Genomic DNA, 21,515 nt, shown 5'->3' with positions numbered 1-21,515 from the left:
GGGAGGCCACACCTTTATTCTCTAACATCATTCAGGCTGCTCTTAGAAATCTGCAGTAAGAGCCAGGTTACTGGGCACACTGCAAAGTTATTTTTTTCTGCTTTATGCAGGCCTCCTTACCCATAATAGCATTGCCTGGCTTCATGAACTTTACTATGCTCTAAAACCTTTAGAGCTGTTTCCAAAGAATCATCTCCTCTTAAAGAACAAAGATTTGCTGCCATTGAGAATATTCCAACTAATATGGAACAGCCTCAGAATGTAATCATAATGGTGGAATTTCAAAATGCTCAAGCAATAGTAACATCGTTAAAAAGAGCACATATTTTTCAATAAGCAATCATCATTGGGATTTTTGAGTGTAGGAGTGTTCGCAAAACACAAATAGTCTAACTTTGCACTCACTTCCCACATCCTATGTAGTCCCTCGGCATGCCTGTATCACTTTTCCTCCTGTTTGTACTTCAGGGTAGGACACGTCTAAATCCCAAGTGCTGAGAAATCTCAGAAAAGTGTTTGAGAGCCACAAATTCAGTTGCGGGAGTAGGAGGTTAGCTGTATATTGAAAGCAATAAACCTATCTAATTTCCTAAATCTTCAGCCACAGAAAACATGGAAAGATGGTTGGCTGCTTTTAGCAGAGTTTTCAACCACACAACCCTAACTCTTGTAAAGTTTAATCACTGATTTCCCTTGCCAAAACAAACATGGCCTCCTGAAACCTGTACACACCAAAGAATGTTTCCAGGCTTGCTGTATTTCAGACTGCACCTAAACTCTCCTAAATATAGGGCTTGTTCCTATATACCTTTCAAGCTAGTGAAATAGTATGGGCTGTATGAAAAAAACACAAAGGGTAATAATCAAGGGCTCAAAATGCCTACAATTTTAGAACACCTGTGTCCCCTTTCCAAGACATTTCATCCTTATTCATAGGAATGTGCTTTTCATCACATATGCTCTCTGGGTACATCATTCTTACCAAGAGTCATTACAATAATTGAATCCCAGTACCTTTCAAATGCTGGAAGGAAAACCTCTGTTTTCCTTCATATTAATTTTTAAATCTACTAGAAAGGCAGAGTTAACATTTCATCCCACCAGAGTCACTGGATTAGAAAGGCACTGAAGAATATCATCAAGGTGCATATTTAAAGACTGCTTTGTATTTTTTTTTTTTTAGTTAAATTTCATGATTCGTTCAGGCAAACATTAACAAAAATCAAAGGGGCAAAAAATTCCAGCGTGGTTTTGATCACAATGTAAAAGTCTTTCCTCACAAAATAAATGAAAGTATCTGACTATGAAATCACAAACATTCATTCTGCTAAATGTAATGTAACGCGTAAAGAAAATGTTTGCCCAGTATGACCAAATCCTCCAGCCACCGGAATCCACTTTATACCCACTTCACATTATGGACTATATGCCTCGTGCTTGGGCGTATTTATTCATTCCGCGTCCTAAAGAAAAGGCCCCTTTCGCACTTACATATTTAATAGAAGCTAAGGCCACGCCACCTACTAACACGTGCAAGCGGCCCCCCACCCCCCGCCTGCATCCTGACAAGGTTTGCCAGGATAAAGCACAAGGACACTTAACTGCACTCGCCCTGTTCCCTGGCCTCACCGCCCCACTTACCTAGAAAGAGGATCGTGCCCAGCACCAGAGTGCCACCAATGAACACAACCAGGGCGATTCGAGTACCTCTGTTGGCTGTTTTTCCAGGCTCCGTGCTGCTCCCCATTTCTGCTTCCATCAGGAGGGACGTAGAGGCCACGCGAAGAGAAAGTCACTTTTTGTGGTTTGGTGGCTGGTCTCAAGAACCTGTGAGGCGTTGACATCCAAGGTTCTCTTGCTCTTCTACTAAAAGACAGCTTTAAAAAATCCCATCAGAAAATCTTCCCTCGCCACCCTTTCTCAAATATTTCTTCACAAATGAAATAAAAGAAACCCAAAATATTGGTTGCCTTGGCTTTCCCCCTGACCAGACAAAACAAACAGTGGTTGCTTTATCTTGGGGCTCTCCCCCCAGCAAAGTCCCTCTCAACCGATTGTTTGGCAGGCTCTTCTCTCAGGCGTTCTGAGTGTACATGTTTTACTATGCTGCTGAACAGATGTTTTAGCTATTTAAATGTATAGTCACTTGGGGAGGAAAAAACAATTGTCTTTATCAAAACTGGATTCTCATCAAACTCTTCCAAACCATGATAAGTTAGGTGGCAAGGATTCTCCGGACCCACTTTAAGGTCTCAATGAATCACGTAATTCTTTTGCAATAATCATTCTGCTCGCCTGAATGGTCTCCATCAAAGATATTGTTTCTGTGTGCAAGTCCCTTTTTAAAGCCCTCTAAGAGTTCCTGGGATATCCTGGAGCATTTTATTTTAGGAACTTTGTGTATGACGGCATGTGCCAAAAATCAGAGTCACAGTCCAGTGCAGTGCAAAGTAGCAATTAAGACAACCTACGGAGGCTGATGGTTTTGACTGGAATTTTTTTTAAGGAAAAGGAAAAAGCATTTCCTCTCTGTGGTGCTAGGAATTGTACAGAACGCGGGTAAGTGATCGAATTCAGCTTATTAGCAACCACAGAAGAGATGGTAAAAGATTTTTGCTTCCCTGCATGTTTTGATGGAAAGTGCCCCCAGGTATTTTGTCCTCCAGTCCCATGGAGGGAGCCATTGGTTCATAGTTTTGTGTTTACATAAAATGCCCATTTCAGCAGATTCTGCAGGATAAAATCAAAGGCAATTTGTTTCTCTGGAAAGACTCAGTTAATGACTGGGTCTTTGATTTCTTTAATTATGCTAACAATTTAAATTATGACAATCTGCTTTCTTCATGGGGAAGGGCAACTGAGATCCCAATGCTATTGAAATGCTACCGATTTTATTATCCAGTGATACAAATATCATTAATTCTCAACACAATTACTACTTATCTGCTTTTGTTTCACTATAGGTCATAGGACAGTGGGGGTGGGGATGGAGGCTCAGTCTGAAAACCAGTAGAGCACAGTTGTCATGCAAAACTTGTGCCCATGGCCTTGTGTGTCACACCAGAGCTAGCAGACGCTGTTGAGCCCAGTATAACATGGCCACGTGTTCATGGTCCTATCCGGCTGGTCTTGGTCAGGTCTTAGATCCTTAGCATGGGATTCTTCTGAGGTTTATTCCAAAGCACATCCTACCTTACTTTCTGCTCATTTCATGTTGCTCCAAAGCCAGAAAAGCATAAGCGTTTGTCCAAATTATGACATCACAGTATATTGTAGATATTATGTGCTCATTAGCTGTTGATGTTATTTTGTTGCTGTTACACCATACACATCTTAGCAGGCCTTTGGCTCCTAGGATGGGATTCTCAGAAGAGTTTTTGGACTTGACTCCATAGTACTTCTTAAGACTGTGAGCTCCATGAAGTCAGGAATCATGTCCATCAAGTTCAATGCTACAGCCCCAGCACCTACAGCCCATGGCCCATAGCAGTGAAGGGAGAAATAAGAACAAGGAAAATCAGGCAAGTTAGCTCCAGGCATTCACTCTTAAAAAGCAGCTTGAGGAAACTCAGATGTTAGTGTCTGGGGGTCTCTCAGGCTCCCAATTCCTTCTAAATGCTCAAATGATAACGATACATCACCTAGGTGTAGCACTTTCATATCCCATTTTAACTTCATGGTAAACTTACGTGCTTGATGGCAAAGGTATTTTTTTTTTTATCTCTGGTTTGCAAATGACAACACTGAGACCCAAGGATCAACCTCAAGCAGCATAGCAAACTCAGGAAAGGGGAAGGTGGGGAGAGAGGATCACTGCCATACACTGTTTGCCTGCTTGAGAGAGGTCCCTGTGCACGTGGGAGAGGCCATACACACAAACGTGACACCAGGACCCACCTCCTCCAGCTTTCCTTTCTTCTCTAAGTCTCCTCACACCTTCTGGGTCCAGACTAGCATGCAGTGGTGGCTGCTGGTTGCCGGCTGGGGTAGCCTTCACCCACCTTGGAATGGTGATTTCCCCAGAGGTGAGGGCAATGGGGACTTACCCTGATCTACACCTATCCATCACTTAACCACATGAAATCATTCCTGAACTCTCAATTGCAAAGTGAAAAGCCATTAAACCAAAAAATACTTCCGTTAATTGTAATAGGAAAACTATGATGCAGTCCATCCCAAACTAAGATGTGCAAATGCAGAAAGAAAATGTATTAACTCAACAATGAAAACAAGCCTATAAAAGTAATAACTTGTGCGGTGTTGAAAATAAATACAGTTTGTTCATGTAATGCAAGAAATGAAGTTTTATTTTACTCACCAAAGGAATAAGGAAGACTTGAGAGTGGGTGAGGATTGGTAGGAGAAATGGTGCCAGTGAATCACCCATTAGAAGGTGCAGTCTTCATTCTGTGCCATTTTCTGCATTAATTTTTCTACCTTTTGGGAGATGTCAATTATCTTTCACTCAAACTACATTGAAAAACACATTTGTAGCACAGACGGGGTGCCTGGCTGGCTCAGTCAGTGGAGCTTGCTACTCATGATCTCAGGGTTGTGGGTTCAAGCCCCGCATTGGGTATAGAAATTACTTTTTAAAAAATCTTAAAGAGAAAAGAAAAAAGTTGTAGCTCAGAAAAAAAATTATAGCAAAATAAAGAAGTTCAAAGTACAGAGAAATATAATGAGTGCTTACAAGAGACAAAAGTAAGGGTTTGCAAACTAGGGCACATGGGCCAAATCGGGCCCATTGCCTATTTTTGTAAATAAAGTTTTATGAAATAAAGTCACCCCCATTCAGTTACATACTGTCTACGATGGCTTTCATGCTACAAGGTCAGAGTTGAGTCGCTCTGCAACACAGATATGACCCATGAAGCTTATTTACTCTCTGGCCCTTTACGGAAACCATGGACTAAAGAGCAATAGAAGATACTACCTATGTGGCACACATACAGAAAGCAGAATGTTCACTCGCACTCGGCCGGCTTCTCAAAACCGTTCCATTTGATGTTCTCTGAATACAAGCTGTCGTGTTAGGGAAATTGGTCAATGTGTCTTTGTCTAAAACTGTATTAAAACTATGGCATATTACTTAGTGTGTTTTGGGGTAGAGTGTCATTCTGGGATAAAAAAGGAGGATGTCAAAAAATTTTATAATTTCTCAAGAGCTGTGAAAATTAGTTAACTGAAAAGTCACTCTGCAGGGAAGTCCGCTTTATAATCTGGTATGCACCCACTCAATTGTTTCAATTAAGAACCTTCAGGATCGGGGCACCTGGGTGGCTCAGTCATTTGAGCGTCTGACCCCTGATTTCAGCTCAGGTCATGATCCCAGGGTCATGGGTTCCAGCCCTGTGTTGAGTATACAGCCTGCTTAAGATTCTCTCTCTCTCCCTCTGCCCCTCTCCTCCGCTCACACAAGTTGTCTCTCTAAAACAAATAAATAAATACATACATACATAAATACATAAATCTAAAAAAATATTTTAAAAGAACATCCAGGACTATCTGGAGCTTTAACTAGAATCGGTCAATGGAATCAGCAGAAATTTCTTGAGCATTTCTCGGGTGCCTGGCCCCGTACAAGGCCCTGTGAGGGAAGACAAAGAAGCCATGCCAGAGATTCCAGACTGGCAAACTGGGCTCAGTCACAAAAATATGCAAAACCCTTGGCAACTTAGTCACAGAACACTAAAGGCCAACAAGTGTCCAGGAAAGTAGAAATCCCTGAGGGCCAGATTTGTTGGGGAGACTTCCAGGGGGACCCGCAAGAACAGACAGCTTGAGGGAAAAGAAAGGCTTCCAGACAGGCCAAAGCCCGCCCCAACATGGGACTTGCCTGGGCATTTACATCTCTCCCCGCCGGACTCACAGGTAAGATCATTCATCCAGAAGTAAGTGAATCCTGCAACCTGTGCCCTGCCTCAGTGGCGGGAAGACAACTGAAGCTGAGTCTTTATGCTAGACGAGCGCATCTGCTTGTTACTTGGCTGTACAGGGTCTTCTGTTTCAGGCAGTAAAATCCCATGTGAGCTGCAATTTCAGTGAGGAAGAAGGAAATGATTCAAAACCTGAAAAATGTATTCATCCATCCCCTGGAAGGAGGAGGGAGAGAGGGAGGGAACAAAGAGAAAGAAGAGCTAAATGCCGAAAACTCGAGAGCTGAGGGCAGTGGCAGAGCTCTGTTACTTGTTGGCAGGTCCTTCAGACTAGGGAGGGTTCCAGTCCCAGGCCTTCCACCAATGAGACTCATTACTTACATTATCTCTGATCTTTTTCAACATCTTTCTTAGCTAGGTGTTCTGTCTCCTTTTACAGATGAGGAAACTGAAGTTCGGAGCTATTAAGTGATTTGCCCAAGGTCACACAGCAGGTATTTGTCTCAAGGCCTGAGAGGTTTCAAATTCCAACCTCTTTTCTCTCTGCCCTGTTACTTGATAAATTTGCTTATCTACCTCAAGTAATTAGTGAAGGTAGGTGTAGCATGTCAAAATGACTCTTGAGACCTAGGAAAAGCGATAAACTATGCCTCCTGTAATTCTCTTGTTGAAAAGACTAATTATCAGCTCTTATTTCCTTAACAGGAACAGCAGTCATCATTAAATATGAGGAAAACCTTTGTTCAGTTGGGCAACAAGAATAGCAACGCACAAAATATCTCCTGATTCGCTGATGCTCATAAGTGAACACTAGGACAGGTATATAAATATGAAAGGCTTTCTATCCGTGTATTGTACTGTTCACTTCTGAGCCTAAAGGGGGATTTCTTTTTCTCTTTTGATTTTATAACATTTTTTTTAACGTTTATTCATTTTTGAGAGAGCATAAGTGGGGGAGAGGCAGAGAGAGGGGAAGACACAGAATCACAAGCAGGCTCCAGGCTCTGAGCAGTCAGCACAGAGCCTGACGCGGGTCTGAAACTTGAACCGTGAGATCATGACCTGAGCCGAACTCAGATGCTTAACAAACCGAGTCACCCAGGCGCCCCTGGGGGGATTTTTATTTCTTGATTTTCTCACACCCTTGGCCATACAGCTTCTTCAGTGCACTTTCACGTCATGTGTATTATCCCCAGTCCTTACAGCAGTCTTATGGTATAGGAATCTTCTCTGTTTTACACTCAAAGACAGGGAAACTGTCAGAGGATAGGTAATATTCCCAAGGTCACATGGTGGGCAAACTGTCAGTGCCCAGTGGGAACTCAAATCTGTCGAACTCTTGTTTGGAAATGTACCCAGGATTTGGTTTTAACAGGTATAGTAAGATGACAGACACAGAGAAAGACTTTGAAAGAAGAGTTTATTACTTGCAGTTTTCGAGAGGAAGGGGCATGCCATGTCACACAGGGCCACATGGGGAAGCACTGGGGTTGGTCAGGTGGCAGAAGGAGCAAGGGGAAAATATGCACAAAAGCCTTTTATTGTGGTTTTCAAAAAAAGAAATGGGCAGGCAGGTTAAGCAGCTGAGGCAGGCTTAGGAAGGTAGAATTTGAATAATGAATAATGTCAGCAGGTGGTGGTCTATAGGAGGGGTCTCTAGTTGTCAAGCACCTGGCCTTGGTGTTATTTAGGTTCTGGATGGATGATGTCCTGGACTGCAGGAGCCTGAGAAAAGGAGGCAGGTGAGGGGATGGATGCAGAATTGGTTGGTTTGCATTTCTTTTTTTTTTTCTTCCTCTCTCTCTCTCTTTTTCTTAAATGGGGGAGGGGCAGAGAGAGGAGAGAGAGAGAGAATCCCAAGCATGCTCCTCACTGCCAGGGTGGAGCCCGATGAGGGACTCGAAACCATGAACCGCAAGATCACGACCTCAGCCAAAACCGAGTCTGCTGCTCACCCGCTCACCTAAACCACCCAGGTGCCCCGGGTTGGTTTGCATTTCAAAGGCACGCTACAAGGCAAGTCATTTACTATCTCTAGGAATTAGCTAATCTGGGAGGCCCTCCCTGCGGGTCCACAAGGCCCAAAGATGTCAAAGACTCACAAAGTATAGAAAATTAAAGACTTGAGTAACACAGCTCCAAAACCCTTCAGACCTTTCCCAAAACATTCTACTGCATAGCAATCTACTGAAATGTAATAACTGTTCATCCAAGTAGTGTTTCCATGCTACATCCTCAAAGTGATCAGATCCACCCTGACCCCTTGGTTAGACTACTAGGATACAGAAGTTTGTATGCCTTTGATTAATTATAGCCAACGGTTCAAGGATGGCTTACTCGGATGTTTAATGAAAGCAAGAATCTCCTGGAAGCCTGGTTTAAACACAGATGAGTGAGGGGCGCCTGGGTGGCTCAGTCGGTTGCGCTTCCGACTTCGGCCCAGGTCACGATCTCACTGTCTGTGAGTTCGAGCCCTGCGTCGGGCTCTGTGCTGACAGCTCAGAGCCTGGAGCCTGCTTCGGATTCTGTGTCTCCCTCTCTCTCTAACCCTCCCCCACTCATGCTCTGTCTCTCTCTGTCTCAAAAATAAAATAAAACATAAAAAAAAATTGTTTAAACACAGATGAGTGGGCTCTATCCCTTGAGTGTGTTTCAGTAGCTCTTGGATGGTCTGAAATGTGTATTTCTTTTTTTTTTTTTAAGTTTATTTATTTTGAGAGGAGGGGAAGGGCAGAGAGAAAGAGAGGGAGAGAGAGAATCCCAAGCAGACTCCACACTGTCAGCGCAGAGCCCAATGTGGGGCTTGAACTCACAGACCATGAGATCATGACCTGAGCTGAAATCGAGAGTCAGACACGTAACCAACTGAGCCATCCAGGTGGCCCTGAAATATGTAGTTCCAACAAACTTCCAGGTGATGCTAATGCCGTCGGACTTAGGACCACATTTTGAGGACCGCCGGCTTAGAAACACCATTGAATCTTTCAGTAAGGCAAACTGAAGAACTAACAAAACTAAACATTAAACTTTTGTAGCGAACCCAGGGATGACATTCAAAATATTTAACAAGATTTAAATAATCAAAGAGCCAGCCTGTTATGACTTGGTTAAAATAACATTTGTTAAGTAGAACACAGGGTGGTAGATTGTGAGCCATGGTTCAACAAACGACTGCAGGAGAAATTGAAATGGAGAAGTTTCTTACTTGCCCAGCATGGAGGTCGTGGAGGACGTGCTCGGCAATGCCTCAGAGCAGGACATGGGGAGGTCAAGGCAGAGCACACAAAGAGGCAGGACCTGGGCACATGCCTTCATTAGTCCCTGTGGGTGGAGCGCTTTGGGGTTCCCAGGCTAAGGCCAAATTGGTCACTTCAAACTAAAAAGGGCAGAGTTGCGATAAGCCTCGAGGAGGTTTATCTAAGGGGCACCCTGAGGGGCGAGGGCGACCATTCCTCGATAAGGGCTGCTGGGGAAATCCAATCAGGAACTTACATGTGTCTGTGATCCTGTGGGCTGTTATCCAGGGCACGTGCTTGCGTGAGGGGTGAGGGTCAACTGAAGGTCCCCACGGGCTGCTTGGCCAAACAAAATGGATGTCGAGGCAACAGCACCATGGGGTAGCTTAGCTAAACGTTCCAACAGGCACTACTTCTTAGCTGCTGGATCTGCAGGGGCCCAGGGGAGGGGCTGGGGTGGATGAGGCTGCCAGGAGGGCCTGGAGCCATTGCCAAGTAAGGACGCATTTCAATAGTTAACAGCTACAGCCACACCAGCGGGAGCCAACTGAATTGCGATCCTGAGTCAAATTTCAAATGAACTTATGATGGTGCTTTAAGGCCCTTCGGCAGCGGCTGTCAGCCTGTGGGAAAATGTCCAAGTGCGTCACATGGAGCTCCTGCGTGACTGAACCCTCACAATCCTCCAGTCATTCTAAACCCCTTCAAGTTCCCAGACACACCCAACTTCATCCAGCCTTTGTGCTCTCAGAAAAAAGATTTTTGCCTGGAAAACCATTTCCTGAGAAACTCAGATTCGTCTTTTAAGACTTAGTTCAGACTCCTTTGGAAAACGTCCTAAACCACTGTTCTTATCCAGGTCATGGAGTGACCTGTCACGTCACTTGGATTGTATGATGATGAGATCTCTATAGGGATCCACCCCATTAGACTACAGGCAAGCATGGGGCAGGCATTTACCATAAGGCATCAGTTTTAAGAGGGACTTTTTTTCAAGCTTTAACATCTCTAGAAGTAGAGTGTACCTCATATTTACACAGCATTTTTCTCTCTTAATGGTATATAGTATGGTAGTACATCTTACAATCAATTGTATCTTAGATTCAACGAAATAAGCTTTTTTTTCCTTCCCTGTACCCACATCTCTTTGGGCAATACTGAGTATGTAGGATACGCTTTGGCTCTCAGCTTCATTCTGACCTTCTAGCATGTTCAATGTCAAGGCCACAGACAACATCTTCCGGGCTCCCTTGCCATCTGAGTTCTGGATTCTGTCAGTGGAAGGCATTCTTGGGCAGGAGGCAGGTAAAAGTCTGCTCCAGATTTTGCCAGCTGTTCCTGCTCCTAACGGTGGCTCCAGCAGTCAACAGTGGGCTCCTGCAACAGCGGGGGCAGAGGCGACAGCAGCAGAGGCATAGGGCCACCGGTGCCCACAGACTCCAGAAGCATCAGCAGGACTGTGGCTCCTGGAGTCCCAGTCAGGCAGCAGCCGCAGGGGCAAGTGTTTCTGCGGACTCCGGGTCCACACATTTCCTCCTTTGCTAGCAATAGCAGCTTTCTGAAGTTACAGAACTCTGAGTGCCATCGTCCCCTCTTTGCTCCTTCTGCCAATTGGTTCCGATACCTTTAGAACCAATTCTCTGCATTAAACACACCCTCTTTATGGGGCACCTGGGTGGCCCAATCAGTTGAGCATCTGACTTCGGCTCAGGTCATGATCTCGCAGTTCGTGAGTTCGAGCCCCACATTGGGCTCTGTGCGGACAGCTCGGAGCCTGGAGCCTACTTCAGATTCTGTGTCTCCCTCTCTCTGCCCCTCCCTGCTCACACTCTGTCTCTGTCTCTGTCTCTGTCTCTCTCTTTCTCTAAAATAAATAAACATTAAAAAATGCAAATACACCCTCTTTAAGATAGGCAGAGTGGTTTCTGCTTTCCTGACTGAACACTGACAGCCATGGTTCCCTTCCCTGTCCTTCTGTAACTGCCAGCAGTGCCATTCAGGTTGATGCCGATCTCCATGCTCCCGGGCAGCACAGCACAGCGGTGACAGTGGTTAAGTGCATGGCATCCATGAGTGAACTTCCTGGGCTAGATTCCTAGCATTCGCTGCTACCTACTTCTATGTGACCTTGAGAAAATTGCCTAATCTCTCAGGTTCTCAGTTTTGTCATCGGACAAAAGGGGATAACAACAATCTTCGTCTTCTAGCGTTATCATAAGATGAGGTTCTTAAAAAGGTGCCTGAAGAAATATACCTGTGGATGCTTCCTGGTGTTTGTTTTTAACTCTTATTCAGGGCTATCTATGCCAATGGGAAGTATTCAGTGCAGATCGACTGGAGGAGGGAAGGAGGAAGGGAGGGGGGAAGGGAAACAGAGGGGAGGACAGGAGAGAGGAAGAGAAGAAGGGAAAGGCCCTGAGGGCTCAGGGCAGCAGCTCCTTTCCAAGAGGCATAGAATTATTTCAGTATTTTAAGAAGCAGCAGAGCCATCCAGTTGCTTACCAGCAGAACACCAGGCTGGCTCCCTTCCTCATCCATGATCTTAAAGTCACACCACCTCCTACTCTTCCCCAACACAAGATGCACAGATTAATTCTGCCAAAGGCATTGCGATGGTTTTCTCTTTCCTTGGAAGGTATGTCAAAGTGGTGCCTGTCCTTCATATCTGGAATATATACAGAATGTGTACAAAGCGGTAAGAAAAGACAGATCACCCAATAGAAAAAGTGAACCAAAGATTTTGAAGAGACACTTCAAAAAGAGGTTCTCCAAGTGACCAATAAACATTAGAAAAGCAGCTCAACTTCATTAGTCCTTAAGGAAATGCAAATTAGAACCACAACAGTGTCCCCTCTTCTCTGGTTCTTTCTCTTGCTCTTCACCACAGACCCTGGTCATCCTCCAATTCTAGTTGGTTGTGTTCCTATTGGCTGTAAAAATAGCCAAGTGTGAACACACACCTGTCTGTTTTCTCCTGTCTTTGAGCCACTTGAGGGCTTCCTCATGGTCCGGACATCTTTACACCCCTGGGACTTTCCAGAGAAGGCACTTAACATTGCAGGATGAATGCAACTGGAATCTCAGAGATGACTGAAAAGCTAGCCTGAACAGGCTGGGTTCAGAATGTGACTTTGCAGCTGGGATGAAAAGAAAGGAATAGAGAGTAGCGATAATGAACCTTTTCTCTGAAGTTACTAGACATCATCAAGGACAAGAGGGAAATTATTTCTTGTTCATGTCTCATCTGCCATAACTCACCATTGTATTCCTTAATGTCAAGTGTTCTCTGAGTGCACTGAACCTGGTTTTTATCAAATGAAGACCTATTCCTTTTCTCTAGAACTTTCTGCCAATCGAATACTCAGTGGGGGAAAAAAAAGGATGCATGCCCATTACATAGGGCATCTTCTACAAATGGAGGAAGGGAACTAAGATAAGATTTTCAAATTTCAACTGATTATTTTCAGTTTCTTACTTGTTTGTTTCTTTTAGAGAGATAGCCTGTATGCATGAGAGCAAGGGAGGAGGCAGGGAGAGAGAGAGAGAGAGAGAGAGAGAGAGAGTGTGAGAGAGAGAGAGAATCTTAAGCAGTCTCCATGCTCAGTGCGGAGACCCATGCAGGGCTCAATCCCACCACCCTGGGATCATGACCTGAGCCAAAATCAAGTCAGATGCTCCCCCAAAAGAGCCATCCAGGCACCCCTATTTTCAGTTTCATAAAGCATGTGAAAATTTTTGACTCTACAAAGAGCTTGTTTGACACAATATAATATTTGCCATTATTCTTCCAAACATAGCTTTTATGAGTACTCACTGTCCATATTTTTAAACATTTTTTATGCAGTTCCTCAGGCTCATTCCTACACTGTGGGATCTAAGATCAGGGCGCAAATGCATCCATACACCATTTAAAGCTGTAAATGAGTCTACAAACCATTAAATACATCCTCTCCTAACGTGTAAGTATCTCACTTCTACACCTGGAAGGCCAGGTCCCAATTCAGAATTCTCAAACTCTGTGCAGTTCAATGCAAAAACATGTTGGCAGGCCAGGGCCCTCAGCCCACCACCTTTTCTCTGCTCATACCCCCAGCAGCAGCAGCACCTCGCCCACCTGCCAGAGCCCAGGAGGAGTCTTCCATCAGAAAGATGGGATGAAAACTGAGAAAGAGACCCCCATGGGCCCTGGAAGTGTGCTCTGAGTGGTTTGGGCAGGAAATTTCAAGTCTCGGGGATACAAACTGTGTTCTGGAAGGGGACACAGGCACACCCCTTGGCACGGCAGACAGCTCACCCAGTGGTGAGGGGCACAGCTATTAGGACAGCCTCAGTGAAAGGCCTCTTGAAACCAGGACCCAGGGCGGGGGTCCTCTTGCCCAGTTCTCAGGGCAAAACTGTAGCCCTTATCACACAGCTTACACTTTACGTCATTTCACATCCAACCTACTCAAATAGATTTAACCTACAATTTTTTTTTATGTTTTATTTTTTATTTAAGTTTACTTACTTATTTTGAGAGAGAGGGAGAGAGTGAACAGGGGAGGGGCAGAGAGAGGGAGAGAGAATCCCAAGCAGGCTCTGCACTATTGTAACAGAGCCAGATGTGGGGCTTAATCCCACGAACCGTGAGATCGTGACCTGAGCTGAAATCAAGACTCGGATGCTCAACCTCCCCAGGCACCCCTGCAAGAGTTTGTTTGTTTGTTTGTTTGTTTGTTTGTTTGTTTGTTTGTTTTAAGAGAAATCTAGATGTCAGGTGTTGGGAATGAGCTACCCACTGCACCCAAGGGACTGCACAGCTGAAACAAAAAGGAAAAGATCTATGAGGCATTCTTAAATAAAGTAATTTATGCAAGTTCATTTGTTGAAGGAGCAATGTTGTTCAACATGTCCAATTCCAGGAATGTTTTATTGTGTTGGTATTATATAAAATTTATCAGGTGATATATGAATTTCAAAAAAACCTAATACATTATCCAAACAGGAAAGATCATTTGTCTTCCCTGGGAGGTGATAAATACTGTATTAAGCAACAGACTGCCTCACTGATATTCTTAGCCATGAATTCCATTTGGAGTTTACTGCTCATCTTAAAGGCTTAGCATTATTTAACTGTAATAACCCCCAATCATAACCACTCAGACAATCGATCCCATTTAATCACTGAGGTTTCTGTAATGTGGAAAAGGCCGGATTATTTTTGTTTGAAGTGAGCATAGCAAGTCTCACAGTATGGTATAATTAAGAACTGTTTACTTTTTCTTAAATTCAGCACCCTCACCCCCACCTCAAAAGCTAGACATTAAAGTACTAAATATAATGATCTTGGAAAACCAAATTGCTATGTTCCTGGCAGTCCTTCCCTGGTTTCCCTTAAACATTTCTATCTGAAATGAGGATGAATAAAAAAAGAAAAAAAAAAAAAGAAACCTGGAAAATATACAGCTATCCCTTCACTGTATCTTCCACCTAACCATCAGAGTTTCCGTTCAAGGACTGAAAAACAGTCCCTCCCTCCTTCCTCTGTCCCTTTTTCGCTATTTTAGATTGTTACCCTCATTGTTTCAAATGTCCATGGGGCACACCATGCAGGATCAGGAGACCCCAGCCCGCTATTTTATGTCTGTGAGTTAGTCTCCCCAGGTAGACTGGAAGATGTCTCTGAGGGCCTTAGTCACCTTGATATGTTCAGTATCCCCACCAGGGCCTGACACATGTTAGTACCCTTAGTGTTATTGAACAAACAAATGATTATCTTTTTGCCCTCACAAACTTTATAGTGTTGAGTTATTTGGGCATAAAGAATGTCAGAATCAGTTCCCTGTGTAAGCAAATTAAATCAGTGTGCTACCACTACAAGGTTTAGAATCTAAGAGTGAGAAATTGTAGCTATAACATCCTGGATGATTCCATTCAAATCCCACTGGCTAGCGTATGACAGAGAACTCCCAGAACAATGACAAGACTGACAAGGCATGCCCTTGTGAAATCTTTTCTAAGATACACTTCATTTTAATTACATTTTATAATCACCAGGAGACTAGGTTTGGCTAGGCTTTGAGTAATTATACAACATTGCACTTAATACAAGGTTGTTTTTTAGAGGTGAAATTAAAGACATCAGATCCTGGAAATACTTAGAAGGGAATCGTTCTGCATGGGGTTGGAATAGGGGAGCAATACAATATGGCAGCTGATGTTGTTCTTCTTTTAAATGTGTTTTTAACACTGTGAGCTGCCTCTTATCACTTTGGGGAATAGATGAGTTACAGAGTATGAAGAAAGACAGATAACCACATGGATTTCACTGCTTAGCTAAGCACAATTTTGTGGTCTTCAAAAAACTAAGTAATGTTTCTTTTTTAAGGTGGTACATGGGCCCCGGCTTAACACATTTACTAGCACTTGAATTGTTCCCCAGATAGAGCTCTTTTTTTTTGGTCGATTTCACATGCTGAACTGCTTTGTCCACAAACTTAATAAACTTAGATATAACTACCACATTTGATAAAGTATTTTATGCACAGCATCTTCAGTAACTTGTTATAATGCAGTTGTATAGCCTATGATAACTGACCCCACACAACTTAGCTGTTAATTTAAATGTTTACATTTAATGTGTTTTTCAAAAGTTTATTTATTGTGAGAGAGCACGGGAGAGGGGACAAGAGAGAGGGAAAAAGAGAATCACAATCAGGCTTTGTGCTGACAGAACAGCTCAGGCTCAGGCTCATTAAATTTAGCCACCCTAAATTTAATGTTTAAAAATAAATTGGGGCACCTGGGTGGCTCAGTCAGTTAAGCGTCCGACTCTTAATTTCAGCTCAGGTCATGATCTCATGGTTGTGGGATCAAGCCCCATGTCCAGTTCTGCGCTAAATGTGGAGCCTGTGTAAGATTCTCTCCCTCTCTCTCCCTCTATCCCTCTCCCCAGCTTGCACTTGCTCTCTCAAAAAATAAAAATAAATTTTAAAAAATTTAAAATAAATAAAGTATATAGTGGGCCATCAGAAAAAAATAATTTCATCTAGCCTGGGATCAGCATCTTTTCCTTTTTGTAATATTCTAGAATAAAATACAATCCATTGGCATTGTGGCCATCTGTATATCTTTTTTTAAGTACATTTTTGGCACAGCCCCGTCAAATATCACTTTCTCAAAGTCCAAAAAAGCTGCTGAGCTCAGAAACAGGCCCATGAATAAATGAATAACTTAATGTAGGACAACAAAGGCATTTCAAATCATTGGTGAATGAATGGACAATTTAATCAAGGGTATCGGGACAAGTGGTGATCACAGTGGAACAAAATACCCTCACACCTCACAGCATACCAAAAACAAAATTAAAAAAACCCATAAAGACCTTTCCTTGCTCCTACAAAAAAAAAAAAAAAAAGTTGCCAGGTAAGTGAAAGAATTAATTATAAAAAGCAAAAGTTCAAAACATGGCAGATTTTGTGTCTGTGTGTGTGTGTGGGGGGGGGGGTGGGTGTGTGTGTGTGTGTGTATGACGAGGCTAGGGAAACGTTTTTAAAACAAGACCAATAAACACAAGCCATAAGGGAAACAGACTGACAAATAGATCTTAATCTCACGGTTTGTGAGTTCGAGTGGGTTCTGCAATGACAGTGTACAGCCTGCTTGGGATTCTCTCTTTCTCCCTCTCTCTGTCCCTCTCCTCTCTCTAACTAACTAAATAAACAAACTTAAAAAATCATTTAAAAAATAAAAAACTCATGTGCATCAAAAAATACCATGAATAAGTGAAAAGATAAAGCATGGCCAACGCTAGTTTTCTGATGATTACAAAATGTAATTTTAAAAAAAGGTGCAACTTAGATTTCTCAAGGGTAGACTGGGAATAGATACTCCTAACAATATAAGCAACACAGGATTAGGGCACCTGGGTGGCTCAGTCAGTTAAGCATCTGACTTCGGGTCATGATCTCATGGCTCATGAGTTCGAGCGCTGTTTCAGGCTCTGTGCTGACAGCTCAGAGCCTGGAGCCTGCTTCGGATTCTGTGTCTCCCTCTCTCTCTGCCCCTCCCCCACTCATGCTCTGTCTGTCTGTCTCTCTCTCTCTTTCTCAAAAATAAATAAACATAAGCAACACAGGATTAATATCCTCAACATGTAAACACAATAGATCAACAAGAAAATAAAAGCCCAAAGGACAGAAGATAGGCATTTTTCCAAAGAGGAACACTGGCTAGCCAATTAAGTTATAAAAATGTGCTCAACCTCATTAATCATCAGGTAAATGAAAATTTAAACCATTACCATTTCACACTTCTAGACCAGCAAAAATTTTTAAATCTAACAATACTAGATGTTGAAAATGGAGCAACTTCAATTCTGATGTCCTGTCATAAATGTGTAAATTGGTACTTGATCTAAATTTCCACTTTGGAAAGCAATTTGGCAACATCTAATAAAGTCGAAGCCTGAAGAAGCAACCATATGAGAAGGTACTGGAAGAGATGTTTGTTTTTAAATGAGTCTACCATGAGGTGCCATTTCTAAAAGAATTGTAAATTTAAAGGCCAGAAACCAAGGGGGGGGGGTAGCAGATAGTTAAAGGAGACTTGTAGGTCTCCTCTGATAAATGTGACCAAGTACCTTTCTAACTTCTGATGATTTTGTCTATTAGCCCCTCACATGAAGCATTGTTTTAAAGGAGTTCTTTGGCACATAACAGAAACCCACAATAATGTATTTTCCAACCTCTCCATTGCTTTCTTCCTAGTAACATTATTGTAGCATTCTGATTCTTCCATGAGGATGTTGACATTAGTCCTCCAAATTTTGATGGCCTGTGGATTTCAGCCGGGTTAAATGCATTTGTTCCATGAAAGAGAAAGCTGGTCATCTCATTTTGAGTTGTTCATTTCTTCCTATGTCAGTGTCAAAATGAAACATAAATTAGTCACTACTCTTACTGTTAAGCTGAATCGCTTGCTAAGTCTTTTGTACATTACTGGGTGTTTCATACCCAAGCTACCAGATATGGTATCTCTTTGATGATTTACATTCCACAGACTCTTAGATCACTTATATTTTCATTCTTTTTACCGGGTACTGTGTCCTGCTAAACTGTGGGGATGTGAAGCTCTTTAGGGAATGGTCCCTACTCTCCAAAAGTTTATATAATAACACAAATATCAAATCTTAACCAATTTGAACACACAAATAGAACATCACCCAAACCTACCTTACAGAGGTCCTTCCAGGACATATCAAAAATGCTTAACCTCTTTACTGCCCCATTTAATTATCAGTTAATATAGCCAGTTACCCTGAAGATGTCTGGAGAAATTAGAGAGAAAAAAAAACGAGCATTTGGGAGAATTATAGTGGGTTTTAAAGATTAAGTAAAACCAAAGCTGAATAACTGTTCTTGGCAAATACAAAGACTGGCAAGGGCATGGCACTTAATATTCCTTAAGATTCCACCACGTGGTTTCTTTTAAAGGCAGCAGTGGCCCAAAATATTTGACAGTTTGGCTGCAGTGCTATACATTCTGATTTTGCATAACTCATTTTTGAAACTTGATTCTTGCTGGTAAATAATAAAAGCTAACATTTGAGCCCTTACTCTGTGCCAGGCACCAGTCCAAGCCTCACAATTATCCAGAGGGAAGTTGCTATGGATTGAATGCTTATGTCCCTTCAAGTTCATATACCGAAATCCTAACCCCCACGGTGCCTGGGTGGCTCAGTCAGTTAAGCATCCAACTTTGGCTGAGGTCATGATCTTGCGGTTTGTGACTTCCAGCCCTCTCCGTGTCAGGCTGTCTGCTATCAGCACAGAGCCTACTTTGGATCCTCTGTCGTCCTCTCTCTCTGTACCTCCCCCTCTTTCTCTCTCTCTTTCAAATTAAAAAAAAATAGATATAGATATAGATACATATGTACGTATTTATAAGAAATCCTATGCCCCAATGTGACAGTATTAGGAGAGGGGGCACGTGGGAGGTGACTAGGTCATAGAGGGCAGCCCTCATGAACAGGATTAGTACTCTTACAAAAGGGACCACAGAGAGCTTCTTGACACTCCCACTATATGGACACAGAGAGAAGAGGGCCATCTATGAACCAGGAAGCTGGCTATCACCAGACACTGAATCCGCCAAGCACCTTGATTGTGGACCTCCCCACCTTCGGTACTGTGAGAAATAAACTTCTGTTTATAAGCCACCCAATCTATGGTATTCTGTTCTAGAAACTGGAATGGGATAAGACAGAGTTGCCATTATTGTTCCTATTTTACAGATGCCCAAAAGAGGGCCATCATCCCAGAGGCAGGATTTGAAGCCAGCAGTCTGGGCCCAGAGCCTATGCTCTGCACCTTCCCATTCTGCATCCCACAAGTAAACGGCATTTGCAGGAGTCAGCATTCCTTGTCCTGAATGTAATATCACTACTATGTGTTAGCACGATTGACTTTTACGTCTGGAAATTCATAATGGTTTCTCAAACCAGTCTTGATGCTATTACTAAAAGCAAGGAGTGGAGTGAAGGAACAATGCTGCCTTGATTTCCATGTGCAAGAAACAATACAGTCTGGTGTTTCAGGCTCCCTAATTACCAAGAATATGTTTGCCAAACGGCACCTTTCCTAAGTTTTCTGAATGATGTCCCATCCGGGAAGTGACAGACTTTGGCATCTCATACCAAAGTAGTAGATCTTTAAATTCACAGTACTGTGTTACCTTGCGAGGCACATGTTCGTGTTTTGCTTTATTTCCTTAAAGATTTTACCAGCTGTTCACTAACAAGAGGTCATCTGTTGACTGCTTCATTCAAAGTGCAATACAGGCTTTTAAGATTCAGTCTTCACACATGTCAGTCAAGATGGACAGTCTGTGCTGCTCCCTCTGAAAAACACATTTTCCTATTTCCTTAAACACCATGAGTTCTGACCAGGGGCATCAAGCACCCGTTGGATTTCACATTCAATTCTGAAGTCAAATGTGGTCTGTTGAATTACAGTTCTCACTTCCTCACTCCCCAGTCGTCCACATCATGGCTATGGCTTCATGCTGCTGGACTGCACTTCCTTACCTCTCAGACTTGGGCTTGGCTACACACTGTGCTTTGACCAACCGGACAGCGACAGACATGAAATAGAGGCTAGACAGGTACCCGCATCATCGTGCTTACCCTCCCGTCTTTCACCATAAGAACATGTCTCAGGTAACTAGTGGTCCGAGGAGGGTGAGAGCCATGTGGAGCCGACCCTGATGGAACACACACCTTTGAGCAAAGCCCAGCAGAGCCCTGTCTGGATCAGCTGAACCCCAGCCAACCCACAGGTGGGCGAGAGAGAAACCAACGCTCGTTGTTGCTCTAAGCTATTGAAATTTGAAGTTTGCTCGCAGGCAGTCTTACTGCAGTAACAGCTAATACATAAGAAGCCCTCCTCTTTTGCCATCTCATTATTTTGAAGAGCACCTGGGATCAATGTAATGGAGTACCACAGGCTGGCTGGCTTAAACAAGAGAAATGTATTGTCTCACAGTTCTGGAGACTGTAACTCTGAGATCAAGGCGTCGGCAGGGTTGGCTCCTTCTGAGGGCTGTGAGGGAGAATCTGTTCCAGGCCTTTCTCCTTAGGCATTCCTTGGCTTGTAGAATAATATTCTCCTGCCTCCACAATGTACATGTTTCTGGGTCCAAATGTGCCCTTTTGTAAGGACACCAGTCATATCAGATGAGGGCCCACCCTAATGACCTCCTCTTAACTTCGTCATCTGCAAGGACCCTATTTACAAACAAGATCACATTCACAAATACTGGAGGTTGGGACTTGAACATCTTTTACAGGGGACACAATTACACAATTCAACCACAACACCATCCCAGATGCCTTTCTGGTGGGGGAGAATAAGACTGCAAGGGCCTGATGGGCTTTGGTTAAGGAAAATCTAAGAGTTAATCTTTTTGCATAGCTGTAGTTGGGATAAATAGGTTTTGCTGTCTTCTAAACATTTGGTGTTTTGTAATCTATTTGCATAAATCACCTCCATCCTACCCATCCCTTAACTAAAACCTGTGTGTTCTGTTTATAGCCTTCACCTTACTAAGCCTTACCCTCACTCCAGTGGGCTTTAACCTCCTGCAGTTCTCACAGTGCGCCCTATTGCTCTGCGCTGGTGTTTTGTGCTTTTCTTTGCTGCTTAAGAGGCTGCCCACAAGTTTTCTTCCTCTGCACAATACCCTGAACAGATCCCAAACATGGTCTTCTATGGCCTCCTACACAGCGGCCGCTGTGGCCAAAGGGGCTAATAAGTGCTACTGAAAGCTGTTAGTACATCAGAACTGAATCATGTAACCTCTAATCCTCCCCCTGATCATTCTTTGCATCTTGAATAAACCTGCAAAAGACCCAGTGTCAAAA

At 43.2% G+C, this 21,515-nt stretch overlaps 1 protein-coding gene across 4 annotated transcripts in view; it reads right to left on the bottom strand.

The window, feature by feature from the left end:
• PHEX (phosphate regulating endopeptidase homolog X-linked) overlaps positions 1-4,562 on the bottom strand; it is a 232,999-nt gene extending 228,437 nt beyond the window's left edge. For 2 of the 4 annotated variants that reach the window (XM_042975237.1, XM_042975240.1), the window contains exon 1: positions 1,642-1,728. Coding sequence is in view for 2 of the 4 variants with exons in the window: in XM_042975236.1 (XP_042831170.1) it covers positions 1,642-1,759 (118 nt within the window). In the remaining 2 variants the exon portion in view is untranslated. Of the gene's footprint in view, positions 1-1,641; positions 3,468-4,318 lie in introns of those variants that run through there. The other 2 variants (XM_042975236.1, XM_042975235.1) reach the window with 2 other exon arrangements.
• Positions 4,563-21,515: the final 16,953 nt, after the last annotated feature.

The sequence above is a fragment of the Panthera tigris genome, chromosome X, assembly GCF_018350195.1.
Source record: "Panthera tigris isolate Pti1 chromosome X, P.tigris_Pti1_mat1.1, whole genome shotgun sequence".
Lineage (NCBI taxonomy): Eukaryota > Metazoa > Chordata > Mammalia > Carnivora > Felidae > Panthera > Panthera tigris.
This window is presented reverse-complemented; position numbering and strand designations above follow the sequence as displayed.